At 30.9% G+C, this 25,922-nt stretch overlaps 1 protein-coding gene across 1 annotated transcript in view; it reads left to right on the top strand.

Annotated features, from left to right (window-relative positions):
• The window catches only part of LOC145331027 (uncharacterized), a 140,387-nt gene that overhangs the window by 56,495 nt on the left and 57,970 nt on the right, over nucleotides 1–25,922 (top strand). The window contains exons 6-10 of the mRNA XM_080175629.1: nucleotides 4,792–5,432; nucleotides 10,139–10,224; nucleotides 14,497–14,555; nucleotides 17,199–17,423; nucleotides 18,979–19,112. Coding sequence (XP_080031755.1) covers nucleotides 4,792–5,432; nucleotides 10,139–10,224; nucleotides 14,497–14,555; nucleotides 17,199–17,423; nucleotides 18,979–19,112 — 1,145 coding nt within the window. The remainder of the gene's footprint in view (nucleotides 1–4,791; nucleotides 5,433–10,138; nucleotides 10,225–14,496; nucleotides 14,556–17,198; nucleotides 17,424–18,978; nucleotides 19,113–25,922) is intronic.

Here is a 25,922-nt window from a genome sequence, read left to right as displayed (position 1 = left end):
GATTATTTCATCTGCCATCAATCTCTGAGTTTTCCTTAAAAAGAGTACATTCAACTTTAGGTTATTAAACAGACTATTCTTTCTCTTATATAGGATGATTAATTAATAATTAGAGGAAAAGAGAAAGATATGTGAATGGACTGGGCAAGATTTATGTATCTTGCTTAGACCTGTTCAAATTCTTGATTTTACTATTCTTGAATTTGATATTATGATGAAAATTTTTTTGATAATTAAAGTCTCTATTTTAGCAAGGCAATTTAGTACAATTTTTTTATTTACAATATGCTTTACTTATATGTGGATTAATAGTCAAAAGCATCCAATATTTTATAAAGAAAAACATTAACCCATCGTTTATCAAAAACAAACTTTACCTACATATGCACCAATTTTTCTTAACATTTTGATTTTAATTATAAATTTTTTGGAGTTCTTGTTATTTAATTATTAATTAATGATAAATGCCTATTTATAAGCCCTACTTCTAAATACTAAATCGCCAAAAATCCAAACATGTAAAACTAACAGGTCTATTCTAGCTCCTCCATTGAACTCTAAATTAATTGATTTACCTACCAATACAAACCTTTATTGAATTATACCTTCCTAATAGGAGTGATACATTATACATATTTTCATCTCAGTTGAGATAAATATTCTAAATTATATACGCGACTGCTTTTGTTCTAAAAGTTGTTTTGTGTCCTATACTGAATAAATAATCTTTTTTTAGATAATCTGTAAGTAAAAATATGAAAATAATTTCAAAAAAAGAAAGTTTTATGTGGTATTAGTAAAGAAATTCGTACTTTACTATTACTTTGTACTGTTCTACTATTTTTTCACCATCTTTATCTGGATTCTCTACCTAACCAAAATACATGGTTTATTTGATTTATATGTGTGCTATGTACATATATTTGTAATTAATGCATAGATGTAAATGTTAGAGCAATGAAAGGATTAATTAATATAGAAATAAGTCACAGTAATCAACAAAATAGAGAAATATTAAATCATATCAAATATATTGATTAACAAGGACAATTATATCCATTAATGTCAAGTTTAACAGTATCTGCTAGGGTGGTATGTAGCCACCGTTTATTAGTTTTCGGACATTTTAGTAGTATGTATAAGAACGAAACACTTTTTTATATCCACTATGGCTAGCTCAAGCTTCATGTTCAAACACACTTTGACTTGACACGTCGTCTGAGCTTCTCCTTAATTCCTCACCCCCGCCGAGTATGGCAGGTGTCATAAATTAGGCCATCGTAATAAATGACGGTCTCTTCAGATGAGCTAGAGTTTTACTATTTATGTGACTTTTGGGTATCCAAACTACTTAATGATCTCCCTTCTTACAAAACTAGTGGGAAGTTGTGTGAATTTATTGCGAATTCTAAATTTGAGACACTTCTCGTAAAAAAATCGACAGAGAGGTTAAGAAAAATATCAAATAAATAAATCTACTACACTTGATTCCAAAAAATATGTATACTTGATATCATAAGGAGAATGAAAATTGGAGGGAATTTTTCATCAATTGACCCTTTCTTTCAGTGTAAATATAAACCCTTTTCTCTTAGAATAAACATAATTCTGTAGCTTTTAAAAAAATGTTTAAATCACCTAAGTAATAAACACACACAAACACATAAATAAAATGCTGTGTACATTATATACATATATAAACATATTTTTTCTATCAATAAATATGTAAGGGAAACCAAAGATTGTTAGAATACCTTTTAACATCTAGTTGAACCCAAATACCCCCCATCTCCATATTCAAATACTAAGGATTTTTTTCATCAATGAATAACTGTTTTTATACCTGACCCATTCACCAAGAAATATTAAGTAAATGCTTTTTTTTATTTAAGTCAGATGACATGTGTGTCTTTAAATATATTTTATATCTACCCAGTGAGTGAGATTGGGGACAATGGGCTGTTTATTACACTAGTCTCCAAAGGTTTATTATAACGTTTTTTTTATTCCATAACTTAACAACATTGGGGACTTCAGTGAATTTTGATTGGTCAGTTTAATAAGTTTCGTGTTCAAACGTTTCAACCACTAATCTTACGCTACAGAAGGATTAATATTGTGTATCATCATTGGGGATGTACATAAATTTATCGGCCATTATCTTATCCCTTTAGATCCCTGAATCTTATCTCAGCGAAGCTTAGTCCTGCAGGCCTCTTCTAAAATTTTTATATTCTGAAAAGGGCAAATATTAGTTGGGGGGTTTTGGTGCCCTACTTATGACTAAGAGGATACTCTTCTAAAGATTTACCAATAAATCTTTTCTTCTTCTTATTGTAGTGAAAATGAATATCATGTTTCTGGGTCAACTTTTATTTATAACCTTTCTTTCATAGTAAAAATACATAAAAAGGTTCGCATATAATAATTATTTCTTCGATTATTCTATTTCTGTATATACACATAATTTATTAATTATTTTCATTTGATTAAAAAATCTGTTAAAATCGATTGCTGTAAAATAACATTCTTTTCTAATTTTAAAATTAATGTTTATAAATAGCATTTTTTTTTTTTTCATAATTATTTTCTAGTTTATTAATAAAGAAACAAGGATGACAACATCCATAAGTAGCGAAGCACAAAAAATCGTAGATGGGAATACGTAATAGTATAGGTAGATTTAAAAGGTTTTTACTAAAATCAAGAATAGATTTATTAGAAAAAAATAAACATGAAACCTTGTTTTATTTTGTATAATGACGATGGTCAAAGTAAATTATATTAAAGATGCTCATAACAATAGGAAAAACTATTTTGATACTGATATCCCATAAAAGTTTGAAAATTGGATCAAAATTGACAAAGATATGGGGAAATATGTAAAACATATAAAAATAGCCAAAAACCTGATAAAAGGCAGTCTGACCGCCATGGTTGTTTACTTAAAACGACAAAAAAAATTTTTTTTTAAATCCTTAACTTAAAAAATTGGGAAAATCGGACCATATATACTGAAGATATGGAAAAAAGTGTTAAATACATAAAAAATAGCCTAAAACCTGCCAAAAAGGCAGTCTGGCCGTCATGGTTATTTTCTTTAAAAGACAGGAAATTTAATTTTGATATCTATAACTGAAAATTTTTTGAAAATCGGAATATAAACACTGAAGATATGGAGAAAATGTTAAAAATATAAAAAAACAGCCTAAAACCTGCTAAAAAGGCAGTCCGGCCATCATGGTTGTTTTCTTTAAAAGACGGGAAATTTAATTTTGATATCTATAACTGAAAAAATTTTGAAAATTGGACCATAAACACTGAAGATATGGAGAAAAATGTGAAAAATATAAAAATAGCCTAAAACCTGCTAAAAAGGCAGTCTGGCCTTCATGGTTGTTTCTTTAAACGACGGGAAATTTAATTTTGATATCTGTAACTGAAAAAATTTTGAAAATCGGACCATAAACACTGGAGATATGGAGAAAAATGTGAAAAATATAAAAATAGCCTAAAACCTGCTAAAAATCGGTCCGACCGCCAATGATGTTTTATAGTTAATTGTGCTCCTTACTGGTGGGAATGTTGTCAAAAAATTTCAGCATTCTATCTTTTATAGGAGCTGAGTAAATCCCATTTCCCCCATAGCGTTACGGACTGACTGACTGACGGACTGACTGACTGACGGACAAAGTGAATTATAGAGTAGCTTCGCTACTAAAAATTAACAATGATATGATGTTTTCTCTTTATTCAATTTGTGTGTTAATTTACTGTTACTTTAGTTTTTTATTGGACATAATTGTCTATTATGTGGACAAAGTCGTCCTTGATTCTTTTTTGCAAGAAAAGCAAAATACAAGAAGATATAGAACTATAGAAAATATAGCAAAGTTTTGCCAATAAATAGTTATGTGCATTTATTTAGAGGCGAGTATACAAGTACTTATTATAATACAGTGTGAGGGCGTTCAGGGGAGGGGGGATGGTCACCCCCAAATTTTAAAATATTACCCTACCTTCACAACAAATTTACATTGGAGGTTGACTATAATATAAAAAAGATAATAACTTTAAAACTCTATAAAGAAGCTTCTATGGGTTTTCAATAGTCAATTATGGGTTCTTTCATACCCCCTCTAAGTTTTTTATTCTAGAATTGTTTATAAAACATTTAATTCTTTAAGACAACGTGAGCATAATATAATTAATTTAAGGAAAATAAAAAAATAAATATTAAACATGTATATTTTTATAATTGAGGGTGTATTGAAACGATTCAATAAAAAATAAAAATAGTATATTAAAGAAATAAAAAAAGAATAATCTTCTGTCCTATTATGTATGTATATTAGGGTTTGGTTGAAAACTTTAATCCCCGCAGGATTTAGCGCAGGTTTGAGAGGAATTAATTTCTTGGGATAAATGTTGAGTGAGCTACAGAGGAAACACAAAAGAGGGAGAGGGGGATGGGAGGTACTTTGTAGATAGATATTTCATTTTATAAAAAACAAAGCCCAAAAAAAGAGTAATTTTATGATTTTTTTGTGATGTTTATATCAGTGGCGTACGTGCACAGACATTTGTCAGTGGGTGTGAGATAGATTATTGATAAACTAGTTAGGCAGTCCTTGCTAATGCACAACATACAGTACCCTAGAATTATTTTTTTTCTACAGTTCCGCCACCTAGAATTATTTGTATTTGAAATTTTTATAATATACCAATTTAAATGATAATGAACTATATAAAATGAATAATTATCTAAAAATAACATATATATTATTTTAGGTCGACGGAGTACTGAAGCTCAGGTGCACCGCCAACTGCACGACGCCGAGCATCAATCCCACCGGCAGCACCACGAGGCTGAGCTACAACTGCAGCGTCACCAGCAGGAGGCCGCTGAGCTGCATCACCTCCACCGTCAACAGGAGGCAGAACTAGAGCTTCATCTACAACATTTACACCAGCAAGAAGTTGAACATCAGATTCATAGGCATAAACAGCAACAAGAAATAGAACAGAAAAAACTCCGCCACCATCACCAACAATTAGAATCAGAACACCAACATCGTCACCAACAACAAAAACATCACCATCAGCTTCAGCAACAGCAACAAAAGGCTCAACAGCAGTTGAACAAGAGATTGTCTGAGTTAGAGCTAGATATTGGCCTCGGAAGCGGAGGCCACAGCAGTAGACACGTGCTGGATACCGCTGATATTATTGGGCTGCGTCACTACGAGGCCGACGCGGCTGCGGCGGCAGCAGTGGGGCTGCGTCGGGCCCAGGGCCACCGCGGGTCCGGTGACGTGCTGATCCATCACCACAGGTCGCAGCAACAGCAGCAGGCAGCCGTGGAACAGGCGGAGCTAGATCTTCTCAACAGGCTGCCTGATCAAAATACCCCTCCACCTCAATTTAGACAGGTTAGGTTTAAATTTTTCTATCAGGCAACATGACAAGCTTAAGATATCTTAAAAGATAAGAAACTGTTACTGGACCAACCCAATTAAGATATATAAAAGTTACTCATAGTTTTGAGGTCACTTAGAGAATTCATAAAACTTGGGGTACCTTTATAATTTACAGTCCAATATCAAACTATAATTGGTTAAATTGTTGATTAAACATTATAGATTAACTAAAGTTTCACTTAAAGAAATAAAAAAACTTTCTTTAAAAGGACTTTTTGCTTTAATACTAAATCTATTTTGAGAAAAAATTCTTTTTGCTGGTTTAAGTTATATAAAAAAGAAAAGATTAGTTTACACTTAACATTCTTAATTTGCAATGTTATCTTAATTAGCGTTTTTTTATGAGCCTTAATGTAGGTGCAAAAATGCAGTTTATTTCAGTTACAACATTTACAAATAGTCCTTTTCTTTACACACTGTCGCATAGTTGGATAGATAGATTTAGATAACCAAGAAAATAAAGAGCTTACTATATGATTTAAGCCCCGGGGTAGTGATCACACATTGAACTGTAAATTACCCTGGTACCCAAAGTTTTATAACCAAGTTATCTAATTACTTAGCTCAAAAACTTTTACTTTTTGTTTGAAATTTTGATTGGTTAGTTCCAAACTAGTAGTATGACTATTTAAAAACCAATAAGATTACTCTACAGATGGGGTAATTTTGACCATCATCATTTTGGATAAATATCAATTTATCATCCATTGTCCTAACCCTTGAAACCCTTGACTCATTTTGAAAAGTTATTATGTTATTATTTTAACCTTATCGTATTTGGAATCAACAATTCAGAAAAAAAAATATTATACTATCAGAAAACAGTGACCTAAAATTGCATAAAAATCAAAATGTTACAAAAGTCTTACATTTAAATATTAATGGTATGAAATTTTACCTTTTTGTTCCAAGAATCTTTATTTTATATTTTAATTGTTAAAAAATATTTCACATACACCCTTTGTTTGATTTGCAGTACCACGTAGCAATTATTCTTTTGAAACTACCATTATTTCATGTTTTTTTGCATTCTTTTTTTGCATTAAGTACATACAATACACAAACATGGAAATAAACAGATAAGAATATAATTTCGAATCTAATTGGGTCAAATATATGCATATTAGACATATATACTATCCATTTTACATACAACATATTACATATTATAATTAAGGACAGAATTACAAATAATAATATGCTTATCATGTACCTATACATTTTGTTTAGATAAAAATTAAACAAGTAGCTGAAAAATTACTCATCTATTCCATGCCATTTTTTGTCTTACTTCTGACTATTTCTTTTCTAAGATTTTGTTGGACATATTTGTGAAATATTTTATTAGATGATGTCAATCTGTATGTTCCTTAAGATCTTACTAACCACTAACTGTATTCTGTTATATTTCTTAGAACGAAGCCACTATAATAGCTATTATTGTTATTCTTACAAATTCCACGGAGAAAATAAAATTAATAGATTTTCTTTTAATTGGGAATAAATAATATACATCAATTAAAGTACCTATATGAAATTTTAAGTATTCATAATCTGTGTAAAAAATAAATATTTTATATTTTCATGGACCTATGTTTAAAATTCTTAAGAATCATGCTTTAAAAAAGTGTCTAACTTTGAGTAGCCTCACAAAATTGAACCTATTCTGAGTCTATGATATAAAAACATTTTTTTGACCCTGTACCTATCTAAAATTCTAAATCATATTCAATGGAGAACGCCAATTGCATTTTCGTGATCAGTTTTTGTATTTGTTTATTTTCTATATATCTTGATTCCATATTGAATATTAATAAACTTATTTTTGGATATTGTAAACATTATAAATTCTAAGATTAAAACAAGTAACTATCTTAAGTTCCATATCTTTTTTTCTAAGGAGAAAAATATTATGTATTAAAATTCTATATTCGTATTTCATGTATTTAAGTGATTTTTTCCTATCTAAAATGTATTAATTGGATTTGTTCCTATATAAATTGTTTTACCTTCTTATTCTACGGGGAAGATTAATATCCATTTATGTGATTTGTTTCTATCTAAAAGATCTAATATTATCTTATTCTATGAAAAAATAATTTATTTATATGATGTGTTCCTATCTTAGGTTCTATATCTTCTTATTCTTTGGAAAAAATGGATATATATATATTTATGTGATTTGTTCCTAACTAGAATTCTATATCTTCTTATTCTATGGAGAAAATTAATATGCATTTATGTGATTTGTTCCTGCTGTCATAGTGAGAGTTAACCTACATTCTATTTCCATTTTATATCTTATTTACTTTGTTATATGCGTAGTTATTACATATGGTATATCCTATTATATAACGTAGTAAGGTTTTTGTTGTTTTCTGTAAGTCAATTGATTTCTACTACTGATGGTATCCCTAAACCATGACGTTAAATATTTTTTTTTAAAGTGCAAAGTATATTTGGTTAAGGGTCGGGCCAAAATTATGCCTAATTTATAAAATTAAAGGGCTCAAAATCATATTTTTCCCAATGGGTTGTTTGGACGTTATTGAAGAAAATTTTTTTTTTGTATTTCCAACTCTAGATTCATATTTTTTTTATATAGAAACTCGAATTATTCATCTTTAAATATACCTATGTAGTTTAAGATATAGTTTATTTTACAAGGCCTTTCGTTGAAAAAATTGTACTAATAATTACATAAACTTTCACTCGCTTTTCCAGAGTACCTATTTTGTTTTAAAAGATTTTTGTTTTTTTAATCCTAATTTATGAATGAAAGTACATAAAAATGAAAAGACTAATCCTGCATGCAACCTTTTTTTTGACAAAAAAGTTCAATATTGAACAAAATTTCATTTAAAATTATGAATTGCGCAGGAAAAAGATCATGCAATAAAAAATTGGAGATTGATTTAGTCGGTGCCATGGAATACTAGAGATTAAAGGTTCAGGTAGCTTATCATACAATTTAAGACTAAAACTAAAAACTCAACCACGTAGTTTTTGCTCACGGCTTACGCTATCTTATCTTTAATGATTAATACTAATAATTTAATAGAACTTAAGACAATCTAACATACTACTATATGTCTAAAACTGGCTGGAGCTATTATTTTTGCCTTTAATGGACACAATTGCAGACGTATGTTGCTGTTACTTCTCTATATTTATCTATGGGCAACTTGACGTAAGTCATATTTGTTGTGATTGGCAAATTTTATTTGTGCAAAAAAATTAATCTGAATTTGATTGAATCATAATAAGAATTGAATGCAATTTTTAATTTCTCCAGTTAAAATATGATTGATTAGCTTATCAACTTTTAATTTTAAACACAATTGCAGTAGAAGTGTAAAATGCAATGGACGAAAAGTCCTTTTGATTTAATCTATAAGAATTGTTATGTTGTCAAACAAGTATTCAAGGTTTTATAACCATAAGATAATTCTTCCATGGCTAAAGTTGCACTAATTATTGCAAAAACTTGCTTCCTTAAAAATATGTAGTATAAACAAGGGCTCGACAGCCGCGTGTCAGCTGCATGTAAGCCTCAGGGTTTTCCACCTTTCACAATTCAAAATATCAGCTAAAAGTCTAAACCTGACCAAATATTGCAACAACTCTTTACAAAAAAAAATTAAAAGCATACAAACGGTTTTAAATTTTTTCCTAAGTCGCATCTGGTATACACAAAGATTAGATGCTTAAAAGGTTTGTTTTGAATCATATTGTCAAGTTTTTATACCATGTTTTACTTTAAACTCAGTTAAGCTATTTGAATCATATAGTGTCTGTGTGCAATTATAGTATTACCACAATTCTTAAATTGCTTTTTTTTATTTCTATATATATTTGAAAGATTTACAAGACTAAAAAACTTTCATATTCTGCTTTTCACAAATGAATTGATAATTTAAAAGAAAATAATACAGAATAGCTTTCTTTGACGTTGCAATAGAGTAAATTTTAAAAGTTTTTCTATAATTAGGATAGGTACGTCCGTAACGGTTAGCTCATTTCGTTAATTTAGACAAGTTAGAATTGGTAAAGTTCTATGATCTACCGTTTCAGAACTCCGCTTTTATGGATGTTGTCATCCTTACTTTTCTGCAACTATTCCTCAAACCTTATTGACAAATCTGAAATTCAATGTTGAAACAATTCCTTGTGAAAACATGAGTATTTTCAATTTGTAAGAGGTATAATAGGAATTCTCGGTATTACAGCACTGCCGTGGCTTGCTAAGGAAAATAACAATTGAACAAAAATACTTTGTCATTCAATGGTATTAAATGTTTTATTTAAACAGTGAAAATGGAATAATATAAATATAATTAGAACTAGCCCTCTATAAGAGCTAATAGGATTACCTTAAATAAAAAATTAACCCCAAATAACACAACTGAACCAAACAAAACCTTTATTAGGTCAATATTGTCGAAATCCCGTCGTTTTTCCTTACATACCCCCCCCGGGCCCCCCCCCCACTCTTATTTTCAAACTAAATTGAAAATAAGAGGGGTGGGGTTAGTTTTTCGATTTCAGTTGTATCAGGTAGGATTTCAGAGTCTACAGAGCCTCTACTTTGGAAATATTTAATTTGATGAAAAACACCTCATTCGGACAAAATTTGAAAAAAATTTATATTCTTTTAGGACTTTGGAGTTATGTCCCCATCCCTGGAGACAACACCTTCTGTGATACCCTGCCAAAATAATCAATATCCACACATAGAATTCAGGTAATTAGCACTTACATACATCTTAGCAGTTGTTTTCTATAAGAGTAAGGGATAAGAAGACTTTTGGAACATGCTTTGTAAATTCATAAAGTGTTTTAAAAAATCAGCCATGAGACCATAGACGTCCAAGCTTTTTTTTTTGGGGGGGTGGTAAAAAATTTTAAAGGGGCGGTAATTCGTTTGTTTGGTGGGTAAAATGGCGCGCGAAGCGCGCAGCAAATTTTTTTACCCCCCCCCCAAAATTTTTACCCCGGTGGTAAAATTTGCCTGGTGGTGGGGGGGTAATTACCCCCCCTGAAATCTGTTGGCAGGGGTAAATTTAAAATACCCCCCAAAAATTTACCCCAAGGGTGAAATTTTTGAGGGGGGTAATTTAAATTTTATTAAATATTTAGTATTTAAAATGCGCGCGAAGCGCGCAAAATTTTTTTTTATTACAGACTATTTATTTTGGGGGGGGTATTTACCCCCCTAAAATTTGTTTGGGGGGGGGGTAAATACCCCCTCCTAAATGGTTTGGGGGGGTAATCGCCCCATTAACCCCCCCCTAGGACGTCTATGCATGAGACGTCATAAAAATGAGGGATTATCCATCTCTTTTTTAAGGGGTTTCTTTCCCACTTCTCCTCTAATCTCTCTTATTTTTATGACGTCACATGGCTGATTTTTGGAGAAACTTTGTATAGTAAAAAATGTTTCAAAATCTTTGATATTTTAAAACTAAAACTTATTTTAAGTTCTGTTACTTTTTTTGTTTTTTTAGCACAGATGACTTGCATCTTTTCTTACACCCCTGCACAAGAGTACTATGATATTGCCGTATAACAGTGTGCTCTTCTTTTCTTTCCTTGAATTTTTTAAATACATTTTTGAATACATATGGACATATTTGTCATTGTTGCCTATATAATTAAAAGTCACAAGATACAAGTCTATCTAACAAACTGTCAATTTCCTTCTATATCTACTTCTACCTGACTCTAACATTACCATAGAATAATAAAGAAACTGAATAACAACGATATTATATGCAATTATAGACATGCATTCTATTATATAAATTAGTAAGGTTTATTTTATCTGTAGTTTAAGATCTCATTACGCTATTTTTCTAGCCCCTACCACTCCCTTCAATTACACCTAGCTGCTAGGGGCATAGTCGCTAATATGTAAATAGAGCAGCAATAATAAGCTAACTATTCTTTCATGAAATGGGATATATCATACATACGATAAGATTAAATAGAAACTTTATACTAAGAAGTAAATAAAGGAATGATTGTACGTTTGACTTTAGTTGTGTCTTTAATTGACAGATATGGACAATAACATACTTTTTACAATTTTCATACAATTTTCTCACGAAAAATCATATTTAGAATTAGAATAAACCTTTTTTGTAGAGTAGCTGCAAAACTAGTAAAAAAGTCACAATTAAAACAATTTAATTGTCAGGCTAAGTATATAATTACTATCGGCTACGCCCCCTAGAAGCCTCTAGTGGCATTTTAAATGTTTGGTTTTTTGTTGCGTTCAAGTTTCTACGATATGTTGCGTAAGAGTCTCTTTATACGATACCTCGCAATGTTACGTAGGAGTCTCTATACTTACAACAAAAATTTCGATTTATTATTATTTCTCTTGGGAGGGTGGTGCTACCCTCCCCCAAAATAGTTATAAACCTTCCCGGGACCTATGAGAAGCTACTTTGTTTAGGAGAACCCGATCGGTTCAGCGGTTAGCGAGATCTTCGGTACAAACAAACACACAGACACACAAACATCCTGTTACTTTAGTATAATTCTAAGCTACCTGTAAATAATCTATTGATACTATAGCAAGGCCCAAATCTACTATTTTCTGCTCCATTTAACCCCATTTGTGACTTACAACTATCGGAATTACCCCAAATTTTGCGACTTATACAAATAATACAAATCCACCCTAGATGTATATTTCATACAAAATAAAAAAAATCAGTAAGGTTAAACAAAACATGGTTTCTACAGGGATTTGAAATCTCGATTTAACCTTTGCAAAAATTAATGACACAGTCAAGGTAGGGAGTAGGTCCGGTTCATCTTATATTATGTGGGATATTACTCAATATTATATCAATGTCAGGGGGGGGGGGGGTGTCCCTAGTAACAAGACATGTTACTACAACCATTATACAGTAGGGAACATCTTTTTAAGGGGGAGAGTAGAGAGGTCTACTTACTAATAAGGAATATTTTTATTATAACCATAAATTGGTATGGGGATAGGGAGGGGGGTGTTAAGATCGAGTTCCATTTGTTCAATAAAGGATATCACCACATGAGAGGGGTCCACTTTTACAGTAAGGGATATTTCTACAACCATATTCACATATTCAGACACATTTAGGCAACTAGGTGCTTTACCTCAAATTGTCTAGAGAACAAACCGACTCCCCCCCCCTTTATTTTAAAAATAAATTGAAATAATTCGATGGAGGGTAGTTGATTTTCCAAATGCTTAACTCTGCGGGGGGTTCCTGTACCCAACATTACCTAACCTAACCTGTGATCTTATGTAAAAACTAAAAATAGCTCACAACTCTTATTTTAATTTATTTTCTAAATGAGGAGGGGGGGGGGGGGGGGTCCTGCTCTTGACACTTAGGGCACTTTAAGGTAAATCTTTCAGGCAGAATCTATGTGTGAACCAAAGACATACAGATATACAAATAAAATAAAAAAATAAACAACGAGGGATATCTTATTTTACGTTTCTGCTATTAGTTTCAAAAAAACTTACATTTTTTATGTATTTGCTATAGCCTATAATTATCATTCATTTTTTTTTAAATTTCAATTATGTTTCTTTACAGTTAATCAACAGACATTGTCGCCAATAAAGAAAATATGTAATATACTTATTCTCATATTCAACTTTTAAAAAAAGCATACTAATAAAAAAATTAATATTGCAAAAAATAATTTGATTGTTTTTTATAAAACCAGGAATAAAGAGTAAGGCTTATCTTTAATTATTTTTCTTCAATGATTTTGCAGTATGAGTTAGCTTTCCCAAATAACTGTAATTGTACAAAGATAAATTTTTATACTTTCTTTCTTCATATGTTTATTCCTGGTGATTTTAATATTTTATTTCAATGTTTGTAAACAAACAGACAGAAAATTTGATGTTTTGCTTTATATCTGGTGTAAGGCATTCTTAATTTGGGGAAGTAAACAGTTAGGGAGTTGAATCCATTTTTATAGAAGCAGAAATATAATCTATGATTATGGTTTGGACCCTCTAAAACTGTAATCTACCCTTCCACTTTCCCCTCTCTTGGTGAAGATATCTTCAACGCCGATACGATTTTTGAAATATAAGATTCCACTTTTGTCTCTCTTGTTGAAGATATCTTTACCAAGAGAGGCAAAAGTGGAATCTTAAATTTCAAAAATCGTATCCGCGTTGAAGATATCTTCACCAAGAGAGGGGAAAGTGGAATCTTACATTTCAAAAATCGTATCGGCGTTGAAGATATCTTCACCAAGAGAAGGGAAAGTAGAATCTTACATTTCAAAAATCGTATCGGCGTTGAAGATATCTTCACCAAGAGAGGGGAAAGTGAAAAGGTAGATTACAGTTTTAGAGGGTCCAAACCATAATCATAGATTATATTTCTGCTTCTATAAAAATGGATTCAACTCCCTAACTGGTAAAGGTGAAAATAAATATGCATTTGACGAGATAGCGATAGATTTTTTCTTAAAATCAATTATAGGGCTAAAATCTACAAACAATACATAACCTATTTTTACTTAACGCACATTGAAAAGCGATTTAGACCTTCATTTGGGCCACACTAATACACACACATAAATAGATATATTTAGTCTAAGAAATATGTATATAATTTGTATTATGCATGAGGCTTAATTATAAATAAAGTAACAAGATCTCTGTTTGTTTGTCTGTACCGAAGGATCTCGCTAACCACTGAACCAATATGGTCTAAAACGACCCAGCTCATATTGCTTGATTCACTTCTACAAATGGCTTTACAGTGTAGCTTCTCATAGGTCCTGGAAAGCTTTATAACTATTTTAAGGGTGTGTATCACCTGGGGAAATCGGCCATAGAAAAAAAATCTCGCCATCCCCCATAAAAGATACTAAGAAATTTTTTTTATAAAGAATGTGATAAAAAATCAATCAATCACTTCTAAAAAAAACAATAAACAAAAAATATTAATTGCTGTATGGAAGAAGATTAATTATACTTTTATTTCAGGGAACCAGGCGTGGAGGCTGTCAATAACCAGTTCCAACGACAATCCTCCCATAGTTCAGGTATGCAGGGATCTAAAGAGATAAGACAATTACCGATATATTGATGTACATCCTCAATGATGATACACAAAAATAGCCCTTCTGTAAATAAAGATTAGTGGTTAAAACGTTGGAAAACTCAACTTAATGAATCAACCAATCAAAATTCACGAAAGTCCCCAAAGTTGTTGAACCAACAAAAAAGAAAATGTTATAAAAAACTTTGGGGACTAGTGAAATAAACAGCCCATTGTCCCCCCTCTCTATGTCAGGTAATGCATAGTAAATTTTTGTTATACAGTCAAATGCCATTAAAATTTGCCTTCATAGTTCAGTTGTAAGATAAGACAATTGAGGCATATCAGAAATATTATGATTATGATGACGAATTTATATTTATGAGCTGATTCCCCTCTTGCTTCTAGACATATATAAACCTTCCTAAAAGCACATCTAAATAATTTAATACCTATATTTGCGACAACTTTTACTGCACATAAAATGCCAATTTTAAGCATTTAAAAAACGGCTTGCTTTATTGCATACTTAAACATCGAATTGCTTTTCTTTCAGACTGGAAATTATTGACGAAGCCCAATCTGTCCCACTTTGAGGAAGACGATTCCCTTTTCCCCATCTCTTTTGAAGAGATTTTCTTCCCCTCCTTCCCTTTTTCTTTTCCTTTATATGACGTCAAATAGGAATCGTCTTCCTCACAGTGGGACAGATTGGGCTTCGTCGAAATTATTTCATTTTATCTCATAAAATAAGTTTATGCTCTGCTCAGGTAGTTCCTTTTAATTCATGATTTGCATCATTCTATAACTTGTTTTTTTTTTTATTTTTATGGTCCAATTGTTTAATTAAATGGTCCGAAATTAAATCAAAAATCTTTGTCAATATTACAAAGGAAAAGAAATACTGGAATTTTAATAATTCAAAGTTCCAACAAAATGCATTTAAAATGGATACTTTTTGCCCTACTTTTAAGTTAAAAAAAGAATATTTCTGTTGATTTATGTATCAACTTTTTTACTTGTTTTTGTTTTGTCTGATATTTGAATATTTACATGAAGAGTGGGGTTGGGGGGTGACCCTACCCCTATTACAAAAAATAAGGATTCAGGGGATATAAAGTAAGGTTATAATTGCTGAGTACCATAAACATTTGGATAGTATTACATTGATATGCAAATAACCCTGCACTTTTTAATCATTAAAAAAAAACATATAAAAAAACAGTTTTTGATTATTTACTTGAATATTAAAATTAAAATTAAAATTTTCCTTTTGCAAAATTGTAACTTTAATGGGCTAGCTACTTTTTAGTTGTTGTTACACATTTTTAATGACTTTTAAACTTTGTGCACTTTACTTATACTGAGGGTATAACAAACATTTTGGCAGATAATATACATTATATATGTATATATATTGTATATGCATATTGCACTGTAAAAAACTACTCGAAAAAAGTAGTTGAAATAAGGCAAAAGATATAGGGAGATAGAGGGAGTAAGAGAGAGAAAGAGAAAAGAAGAGAGAGAGAGACAGAGAGAGAGAGAGAGAGAGAGAGAGAGAGAGACAGAGAGAGAGAGAGAGAGAGAGAGAGAGAGAGAGAGAGAGAGAGAAGAGAGAGAGAGAGAGAGAGACGGAGAGAGAGAGAGAGAGAGAGAGAGAGAGAGAGAGAGAGAGAGAGAGAGAGAGAGAGAGAGATAGCTAGAGATAGAGAGAGAGAGACAGACATCCAGATATTTTAATTGCTTCACTACTGAAATAAGATAAATTTTTGCCAGTGTATTCTGTATGCGCTAGTTTTGAAACTTTTGCTCCAGGTTCATTTAATTCTTTTTAATTTTCAAACTGGGCCAAAGCTATTGAGGCTAGGTATGGGGGTACGGGGGGTAGGGGGGGAGTATAGGATATGGATAGTAGGGGTTAAACTTGAGATTTTCCTTATAAAAAAATAGTTCCTATTAACATCCTCTGCTTTTTTTTGGATTATCATTTCTCACTTTATTTTATAGTTGTTGTATAACCTAAATATGCAAAATGCTTTGAAAGTTAAATTAATTTTAATTTAGTATATTTTGTTTTAAAGATATATTAGAACTTGGTTTATTATTATTTAAATAGACCAATTTCTTTTCCTGTTATAAGCGAAAATAAAAAAAATTTGGGAGGGGCAAGATATCGTTCAATTTGAATTTGAAAGGAAATTGCTGGTTGTCTAACATTGATCAGTGATGAGATAGGAGCATGTGCAAGTGCAAATTTAAAGTTTGTGGCCACTTTTTTTAAAATAGATGCATAATATTGATCATCCTAGTTAAATATTCATCAACACTTCTTTAGGTCAAAGCATAGTTTTTTTTCCTTATAATTTTAGTTACTTTAAGAATTACCACTAGAAAGTTATATCTACCTCGTTATGCTGTAAATTTGTATAATGATATCAAATCATAATTAGACTGTAGTCATGACTTCAAATTAATAAAAACAAGTTGGTGGGAGAACTAAAATATCTTCTGTGATATCCGCCTATCTACAAAATATATTAAATATTGATTAATGTTAATTATATAAATATTTTTTTATAATATTATTTTCCCGTTAAAGTACTTCATAATTATAAAGTCAATAAAAAATAATTAAATTTTTCAGGAAAGCATAGAGAAAGATCAGGATCCGGCCACAGGCTGGAGCGTCGCAGTTCCCGCCAGAGCCTGCTGCACCATTCAGGCGGCCACCAGCCACCCAACTCTGGAGGTCCCGGCGGTATGGACGGCAGCTGGCCGGGCCCTGCTGGCGGCCAGGAGTCCTGGAATGGCGGGCATGCCAGGCTGCAGTCGTGTACCAATATTAATCATCTTGCAGATACAATTATTGGTGAGTGAGTAAATATTTACACATCTGCCAAATCATCTCTGATGCAGGGAGAGGGATAAATATTCACAGAAAATTTTTAAAAACTTTATTATATCTTGTGTAAGGTACACAAAATTTTGCTCGCTAAATGAGTTCAATAATGTGATGTTTTAATTCGTAATAATATATGTTAGAAACGTTATGTCTAGTAAAATTAGGACTACCAGATAAAGGTTGTGCAATCATATGGTTGAATTTTTTGCAAGAGGCAAAAGTATACACTTCATAACAGATCTATTGTTTTACTCTAATCACTTGTATTGGAAGATCTTGTTTAGCAACTTCAAATAAGACCTTATTTAAAAGAAAATTTTCTATTTTCTAAACATCTTACCCATCTCTCTTAATCTTGTATTAGTAAGGTCAATTCCTAACATATTTACAACTTATATATTTACACAGTTGCCGAATTTTTATAGCTCTTTATCGTATTGTATACAGTTTTCCGCAGATAGTAAAATCCCTATATCCCTGAGTATGATGTATATTAATTTTTCACTCACTACTTTTTATTACTTTTCCTGGTTAGCAAGAAGTTCGGGCGGGAGGGAAAATTGGGCTCTTTATTACACTAGTCCCCAAAGTTTTATAGTATCGTTTTCTTATTTGTTTACTTAACAACTTTGAGGACTTTTATCGAATTTTGATTGGTTGGTTTATTAAATTGAGTGTCCTAACGTTTCAGCCACTAATTTTAATCTACTATGGGGTAACATTGTTTACCATCATTAATGATGTATATAAATTGATCAGCCATTGTATAATCCATTTACCCTGGCAAGAATTATCTACTTTCAGTGATCTAGTGATAAACCAATGTAGAATAAATCTATCTTATATAGTTTGAAATTTTGCAAACAGGGCCGCGATTCAGCAAATTAATTCCATTTGACATAACTGAAAATTTGGATATTTTTGTGTCCTAGTGTTGGAATAAAACTTGTTTTGTGCTGTACTTAAAGGGAATAAGGTAAAAAGGGGGGAAAGAAGTGGTTTGTGAGGAAATTTTCATTGGAATTTTTTTTGTCAGAATCCTAGTCCCTTGTCCCTGGTCATGCTGAAATTTGATGGTAGTTTGAGATAAACATTAATTTATTTGTTTATCACATTTCCTTATATCTCTGCAAACATATTTTTATATTGAATTACAATCTGAGTAAAGAGCAATGAGCATTAATATACAAATTAACTATATCAATTCTCTTGAATTAAAAAAGTTTTTGAAGATCAATGTTTTTTTTGTCCTTATTGTAATCTTTTTAACAGCAACCTAAAGCACTTTTTTTTTGTACCCCCCTCCCCTTCCTGAAGAATAAATTATTTGATAATTCCTCTGCGGGTGACCCTTGGAAGACCATTTTTACAGTGCTCCAACCCAAATAAAACCTAGTCAGTCAACCTGACCTAAAGTAAAAACAAACATCAAATTATTTTCAAAATTAGGGAGGAGAGTTTCCATGCACGACTAGGCATTTTGAGGGAATCGCCTATTGTTTTCTCATTATATCATTTTTAGGTCCTGACCGCGGATTCCAGAGGTCACGAGAATTGAGCCGCTCGCTGGGCCGGTCACAACCAAATCTTGACCACTCGCAGTTCTCTCCTTCATTCCAGTCTGCTTCATCATTCAAAAGAGATTATAATCATCAGGGATGCACTCTTAAAATTGCACAAAAAATCGCGCAAAAATACTGCAAATTTATTTTTCATTTATTAAGTATTGCGAGAAAGGTAAAGAGATAGGTAGCTATCCTAAATCAATCCCTTCATTACTCAATTTTGACTTTGTTCAATAAAAAATGGAATTTTGGAAATTATGACATTTAATATGATAAATAGAATTAAGTTTTTTTAAACAAAAAAGCTTTTTAAATTGGTGTATTTTGCATTATTACACTTTCCATAATATTTTTTGTAACATAATACACATATGCACAAACACACACACACACACACATGCACAGTAGAATCCTAAATGGATGTCTAATTGATGAACTGGTGCAAAACTTGCAATATACCCTCCCCCTCCCCACACCCCCTTCAACCCTCATTTTAAATCCAACTAGCATCTCCCTTGACCCCCCCCCCCACACCTTCCTCCCTCATCCGCTTTGCAAGCAAATTTTTTTAGGGAAGAGTGAAAAAAGGAGAGAAAGAAGGAGAAAAAGAGAGAGAGAGGTATAAAGTTTGTTGAGAGTGCATCCGTGGAAATTGATAAAATTAGGCCATTTACTCACTCTCCTTCTCAACCATTCTCATTCTCTCTTTATCTTAATCTATGCATCTCATCTTATCCTTTCTCCCTTTCTCTTCCACGCTCTAATTCCTTCTCTTTTCTCTGCTATCTATCTATTGTGGTATCTAATTATCTATCTATGTTAAAGTTGGTATGCTGTTGGAATATGTTGGGTAGGATTGGTTACAGCTAAAACTGCATAGATTAACAGATAGATAGATATATAGTTGATAAAGGGTGTTAAAAAAAACCAATCGCTTCACTTTTTTCAATATAAACCCTACAGTTTTTGTCAAAAACTAACAAAAATTGGTCCAATTCTTGTCCAAGCAATGACAATGAGCAAACACTATTGAATTTTTAATCTACTCACCTCTCCTAAACACTACAGCTCGAGACCTAGCCCTTGTGGAGAACTTTTCCTTACATGAAGATTAAAAATGAACAAATCTTCTTAAGTACTTGAAATCTTGTAGTTAGACCCAATAATGTTCAGAGTTTTTGATGGGCCATATAAAGATCTTTCTACAGACACCTTAACAAGGTTTCTAACTCAATCCTAGCCAATTTTTCATAAAAAATACAGACAAATCAAACATTGAGACATGACAGGTCTCTCTAGTTCTCGATTTTTGACAGGTCTTTCTTTTTAATGGCGAAATGACTAAGATTTTGTTAGAAACCTGGTTAAGGTGTCTATAGAAAGATTTTGACATGCCCCATCAAAATTTGTATACATTATGGGGTCTACCTACAAAATTTTAAGTACTTAAGACGGTTTGTTCTTTTTTTAAAAGACAAAGCCGTAATGTCTCAATGTTTGATGGGTCTGCCTTTTTGATGCCTAATTGGCAAGAATTGAGTTGGAAACCCGGTTAAGGCGTCTAAAGAAAGGTCTTTATATGCCATCAAAACTCTAAACATTATGGGGTCTATCTACAAAATTTCAAGAACTTTAGACATTTTGTTCTTTTTGAAAATAGAAAAAAAATGTCTTAATTTGTAATGAAATATGCACTCTCCACACAGAGGAAAATTTTCCACAAGGGCTAAGTCTCGAGTTGTAGTACTCTGGAGAGGTGAGTAGATTCAAAATTCAATATTGATTTCTCGCTGTCATTGCTTGAACATGAATTGGGTCAATTTTGGTTAGTTTTTTTATATTAAAACTGTAGGGTTTAAAATAAAAAAAGCAAAGCGATTGTTTTTTTTAACACCCTTTAGATAGTCAGGCAGATAGATACATAGATAGATAGACAGAGTTTTAGATGTTTAGAAAGATGTAATGATACATGGGGTAGCCAAATATATAGATTTATAGGTTGTAAAATGCTTTTTTGAAAGCTACAACATAGATAGATAGATATGAAGATAGACAAGGAAATATAAAGATATATAAATAGACAGATAGTATATAATCAACCAAGGACAGCTTATAAAGAGATATATAGTAAAGACATATAGATAGAAAGATAGTTAATGTTTACAATGCTATTTAGGTTAGGCTGTTGCATCATTGTAAATTCAAATAATCCCATATAAGGATATTATAATTTAGACAGAGTTTATAGAAAAAGAAAATAATTTAATAATCATTTACATAGTTTAATTATTAATTGCAAATCATATAATTATCTTTTATATTGTCATTAATTATATATATGAACTAGTGGCTTTGCCTCTAGATTCTAGATGTTTCACCCAAATAGGTGGCAGGAGTCGCCCTCCTCCCTTCACAATTTGATTGTTTTGTTTATATTCTGGGGGGTGTCGGGTTTCGAGGTATTATTTCTGCCAGTTTAAGTATTTGTAAAATATTGTAGTCGACAAAACCATTGGAATTGTTTGTCAACGTCAGATCTATAAGTTTAACAGGGACTGACCAGTTGAAAGTATTTACTTGATGCTCAAATTCTCAACTTTTCATGTATTCTTAAAATGAGAATAAAGATTTAAAGAATTTTAAACTTTAAATTCTAAAACCTACATATTTAATAGTCTGTTTGTGTGTGTGTGTGTGTGTTATCTTGAAAAGGCAGGAAACAAATTTTATAAAATGTAAATTGTTTGGTGAGGTCTAAATAGAGTGTCCAGTTATACCTCTAAGAACATCAATTATCAAGGAAAAAGAAGTTTTCTTTCACCAGCAAAATTTTAAAACTAAAGATAAAAAAATTTGTAAGCTTTATGTTATTGCTTTATATCTCAATTTAAGGTTGAGGTACTTTTATCAGATTTTCTTCTAAAACCAATAGTAATGCAAAGATGATTTTAAAAATATTTTCTTATTTAACCTAATATTTTGTGGTATAAAAGCAAATAAGCAAGTTTTCTCGTTAATTTAAAATTAAAATTTTTTTAATTGGTAAGATAATCAAATATGGTCGAAATATGAATCAGTCAAAGTAATTTTGTGCTTAAATTAAATTTTTGCTACAACCAACTATATACTTGGCTATGGTAGCTATGCAAAGATTTGCTAAAATGACTGAACATCCCAGACCATATTCCCGAGTAAATCTTGGAAGTAGCTACCTAGTCTTGACCAGAAATTCAGATCATATTTCACAAGAAATCACCACCCATCAACATTAGGCAATATGCAGCATTTTAATTTTTTTTCTCAGAAAATATTTTATTTTTAAAGGATTTTAGGTAAGGTAAGGAATGTTAGCTTTTGATAGGTTATTTTAGGTTAGGTTAGTTAATTGTTAATTATTGCCCTCCAGGGTTAGAAAATAGGCCCCGCAGGGGCTGGAAATTGGAGAAAATACAAAAAAAATACGAAAGAAAATACGAAGAAACCCGCTACTTCGTTTTCTTTCCATGATCCGATTAGTCCTTAAAATGTATTCCCCAACCATCTGACATTTTTTAAAACTGTTTTTAACCTATTTTTAAAACGTATATAAACAAGGATGACAACATCCATAAAAGCGAAGCACTAAAACGGTAGGACAAACGGACATTAACACTTGTATAGTGTTAGAACTTAAATATCATAATATAAATTTATAAGAGTCAAAGCAAAATTGTAAGTAAATTTGTTGTAAAACTGCTTGATACAGGATAATTTTTATGGACATACTTACATTTTTAGGGCTTGATTATAGAGTTGCTTCGCTTATTACATTATACTTTGTTGTCCCAGAAATCAATATACCAAAAATCAGATAAAAATTTGTTGTTAAAAAAGTAAAAACATCAACATGTTTAAAATGGACGTACGAACATTTTGGTAATGATTATAGAGTTGCTATCACATAAAAATTAGTTGTTAAAAAAGTAAAAAAATCAACATGTTTAAAATGGACGTACGAACATTTTGGTAATGATTATAGAGTTGCTACGCTTTCTAAATCGTACCTAACTACTAAAGGAATCACCATGCAAAATTTGAAATCGATAGGACAATTCTAACATGCCTAAATTAACGGAAAAAGCTATCCGTTACGGACGGACGGACGTACGGACGGACCCTAATTATAGAAAAGCTAAGCTTTTAAAAATATACTATGACACCAGTAAAATCATACTGCAGAGCCTAAATTTGAATTAAGTCCCCAATAAACTTTTTTGGAGGGATTTAAATATTAATTTTTACTGTTGCCGTGGTCATTTTGACCAAAGCAAAAGGTCTTTTTTTATTTGGGTAAAATTCGTAGCTTTTAGAGTGTTTTGCTTTATAAATATTGTATTCTGGTATAGAGTAAAATTAGGCCTTATGATTTTACTATAAAAAATCACTAAAAAGTTAAATCTTTACAATATACCAATGAATTAACATTAACATGTTTGTGTTCGTTCACCTATTTTAAACACATAAAAATTGGCTGTAAAGGGTTAAATTTGATGACAAGATGACATGATGTCAACAAATGTTTATGCAATACAACAAAATTATTTTTGACACATATACAAATCTGATATGAAATAAGATTATTCAAACTTATTTTTTTTAAATATTTTTAAAAAGTATGTATCTTTTACGTGTATAGTTTTCATTCTTTTCATTTTAATTAAATAAAATTTATTTAACTACATTGTAAATAAGTCACTTTGTGAAAACACTCTTTCGGAAATTATAAATAATTGAAATGAAACAAGAAATCTTATTGGTTTAACTTTAGCATTATGTGTTTTATTGTATTATGTTAAATTTTTTATTGAAATTGATTGTTTTAGAAAAAAATTATTTCCATCGAACAGAGTGGAGTTTTTTTTTTATTATTGTATTGATATAAACTGAATCATATAAAATTGTTCTGTAAGAAACAATTTAACCCCAAACTAAAAGTTGCTTTTGCTACCGTCAAAATGATCACAGCAACATATAAAATGAATTTTTAAATCCCCCCCAAAAAGTTTATTGGGGACTTAATTCAAATTTGGGCTCTGCAGTCTGATTCTACTGGTGTCATAGTATATTTTTGATATATGATTAAAAAATAGGTTAAAAACAGTTTAACACCTACAAATAAATAAGAAGGGTGTTTAGTGTCTAATAATATTTATGAATCAAAGGAAAATGGCACTTATTATCCCCAATTTAGTTGGTTTTATTGTCTTTTTATTTTATTGAACTTTTTATCAATTTGAACTAAAATTCTTGTTAAAAATATAATGAATTTAATTAAAAAACAATTATAAATGATTATTTTCAATCTTCTTACATTTTTTATAACTTAACAATGTATTTTCTTGTAAAATATCATGTTTATCTTATATAATATTGATAAAGATTTTCAAACAAATAGATATATTATATTAAAATTTACATGTAAAATTGCTTTAAAAAGTCCATTTTTAGATGCATTTTAAGTATTCTATAAATCTTCATATGTTTTTTTTTGGAAAAAAGGGTGACAAAATTCTGGTTTTAGAGGGAATTGTACAGTTATGTACATTTAGTAGGGCTCAAAACCAATTTTGATTTTTGGAAAATAAATCGGACTTGGAGCTATACCTCATAAGATTATATGTATATGTGCGGGTTTTTGTACTACCAAGCTCAAACGTATCATCTATCCAATAGAGTTGGCGGATTAGAGAAAATATCTTTAGTAATTTATCACTAAACATAATATAGTGGTTTTATATAGTTATGTAAATTTCTCTCTTTAACATAATTTAATTTTCCCAATCAAGATTTTAAGGGAATGTTGATTTCTCTTTCACTCCCAGGAATAAAGTATAACCAACAAGCGAAATAAATATAAAATAATATTTGGGGGTCAGATGTAAAAATCGTTGCCACCCAACGGCTGCTGAAAATCACGCATATGGTTAGTGATTTTTTTTCAAATTAATTTCGTTGTTGGTATACGCTGTTTCACTCCTCACGTCCCTGATTAATTTTTGTGCTTTAAGTTGAACCAATCTATATCTAAAACCTTTGTTATCATCCTTAACCACTTCATTTACCCAGTAACGTCCGGTCTGAACCCACACCCCCCGCCCCCATTTTCGATCTAACCACAATTACCTACTAAACCACAAAACAAATTTTCTACAATTTGTCGCAAAATCTTGCGAAATTTTCTTTAAACCTTGCACAGTACAGAAGTGGTAAAAATCTATTTTCTTTAAAAATCTCATCACAATATCTAACCCATGTTTAATATTTTTGTTTCTAATTCTTTGTCTCACCATTAAACTAAGCCAAAATTATGGAGGGATAAGACATATAATCGTCTATTTCACTAGCCCCCAAAGTTTTACAAAAACTTACTTCTTATTCGCTTAACAATTTGAGGAATTTTTGTTGAATCATCATTAGTTGGTTCATTAAGTTGAGTGTTGAAACGTTTTTACTACTAATTTTAATTTATGGGATGGCTACTTTTGTGAAACATCATTAGGATATATATGTTTGGTTTATTAGTCTCCTAATTTTTATCTATTTTATAATAGGAGAAAATAAAATTTAATGCTTAAAAAAGAAGATGAATTTTTTGAGCTGCACAACTGTTTAATCTGTTGTTGAGAATGATTTATAGGCATGGATATAAATTATATAATATGTATAAATGTATACAATACACTTGACATATTGTGTCTTTTTATAGCATGTTCAATATTTTTTTTCAATTCAAAATTAAAATTTGTCTCAATTGATTTAAAGGTAAATGCTCGACAGAGACCCACCAGCTATTAATATCAAACAGTATGGCTGCCACAAAACTATTAATGATTGTACCTCTTTGTTTTATTTGCTATGTTTT

Source organism: Acartia tonsa, chromosome 1, assembly GCF_053477335.1.
Source record: "Acartia tonsa isolate MP-2025a chromosome 1, ASM5347733v1, whole genome shotgun sequence".
Classification (NCBI taxonomy): Eukaryota; Metazoa; Arthropoda; class Copepoda; order Calanoida; family Acartiidae; genus Acartia; species Acartia tonsa.
This window is presented reverse-complemented; position numbering and strand designations above follow the sequence as displayed.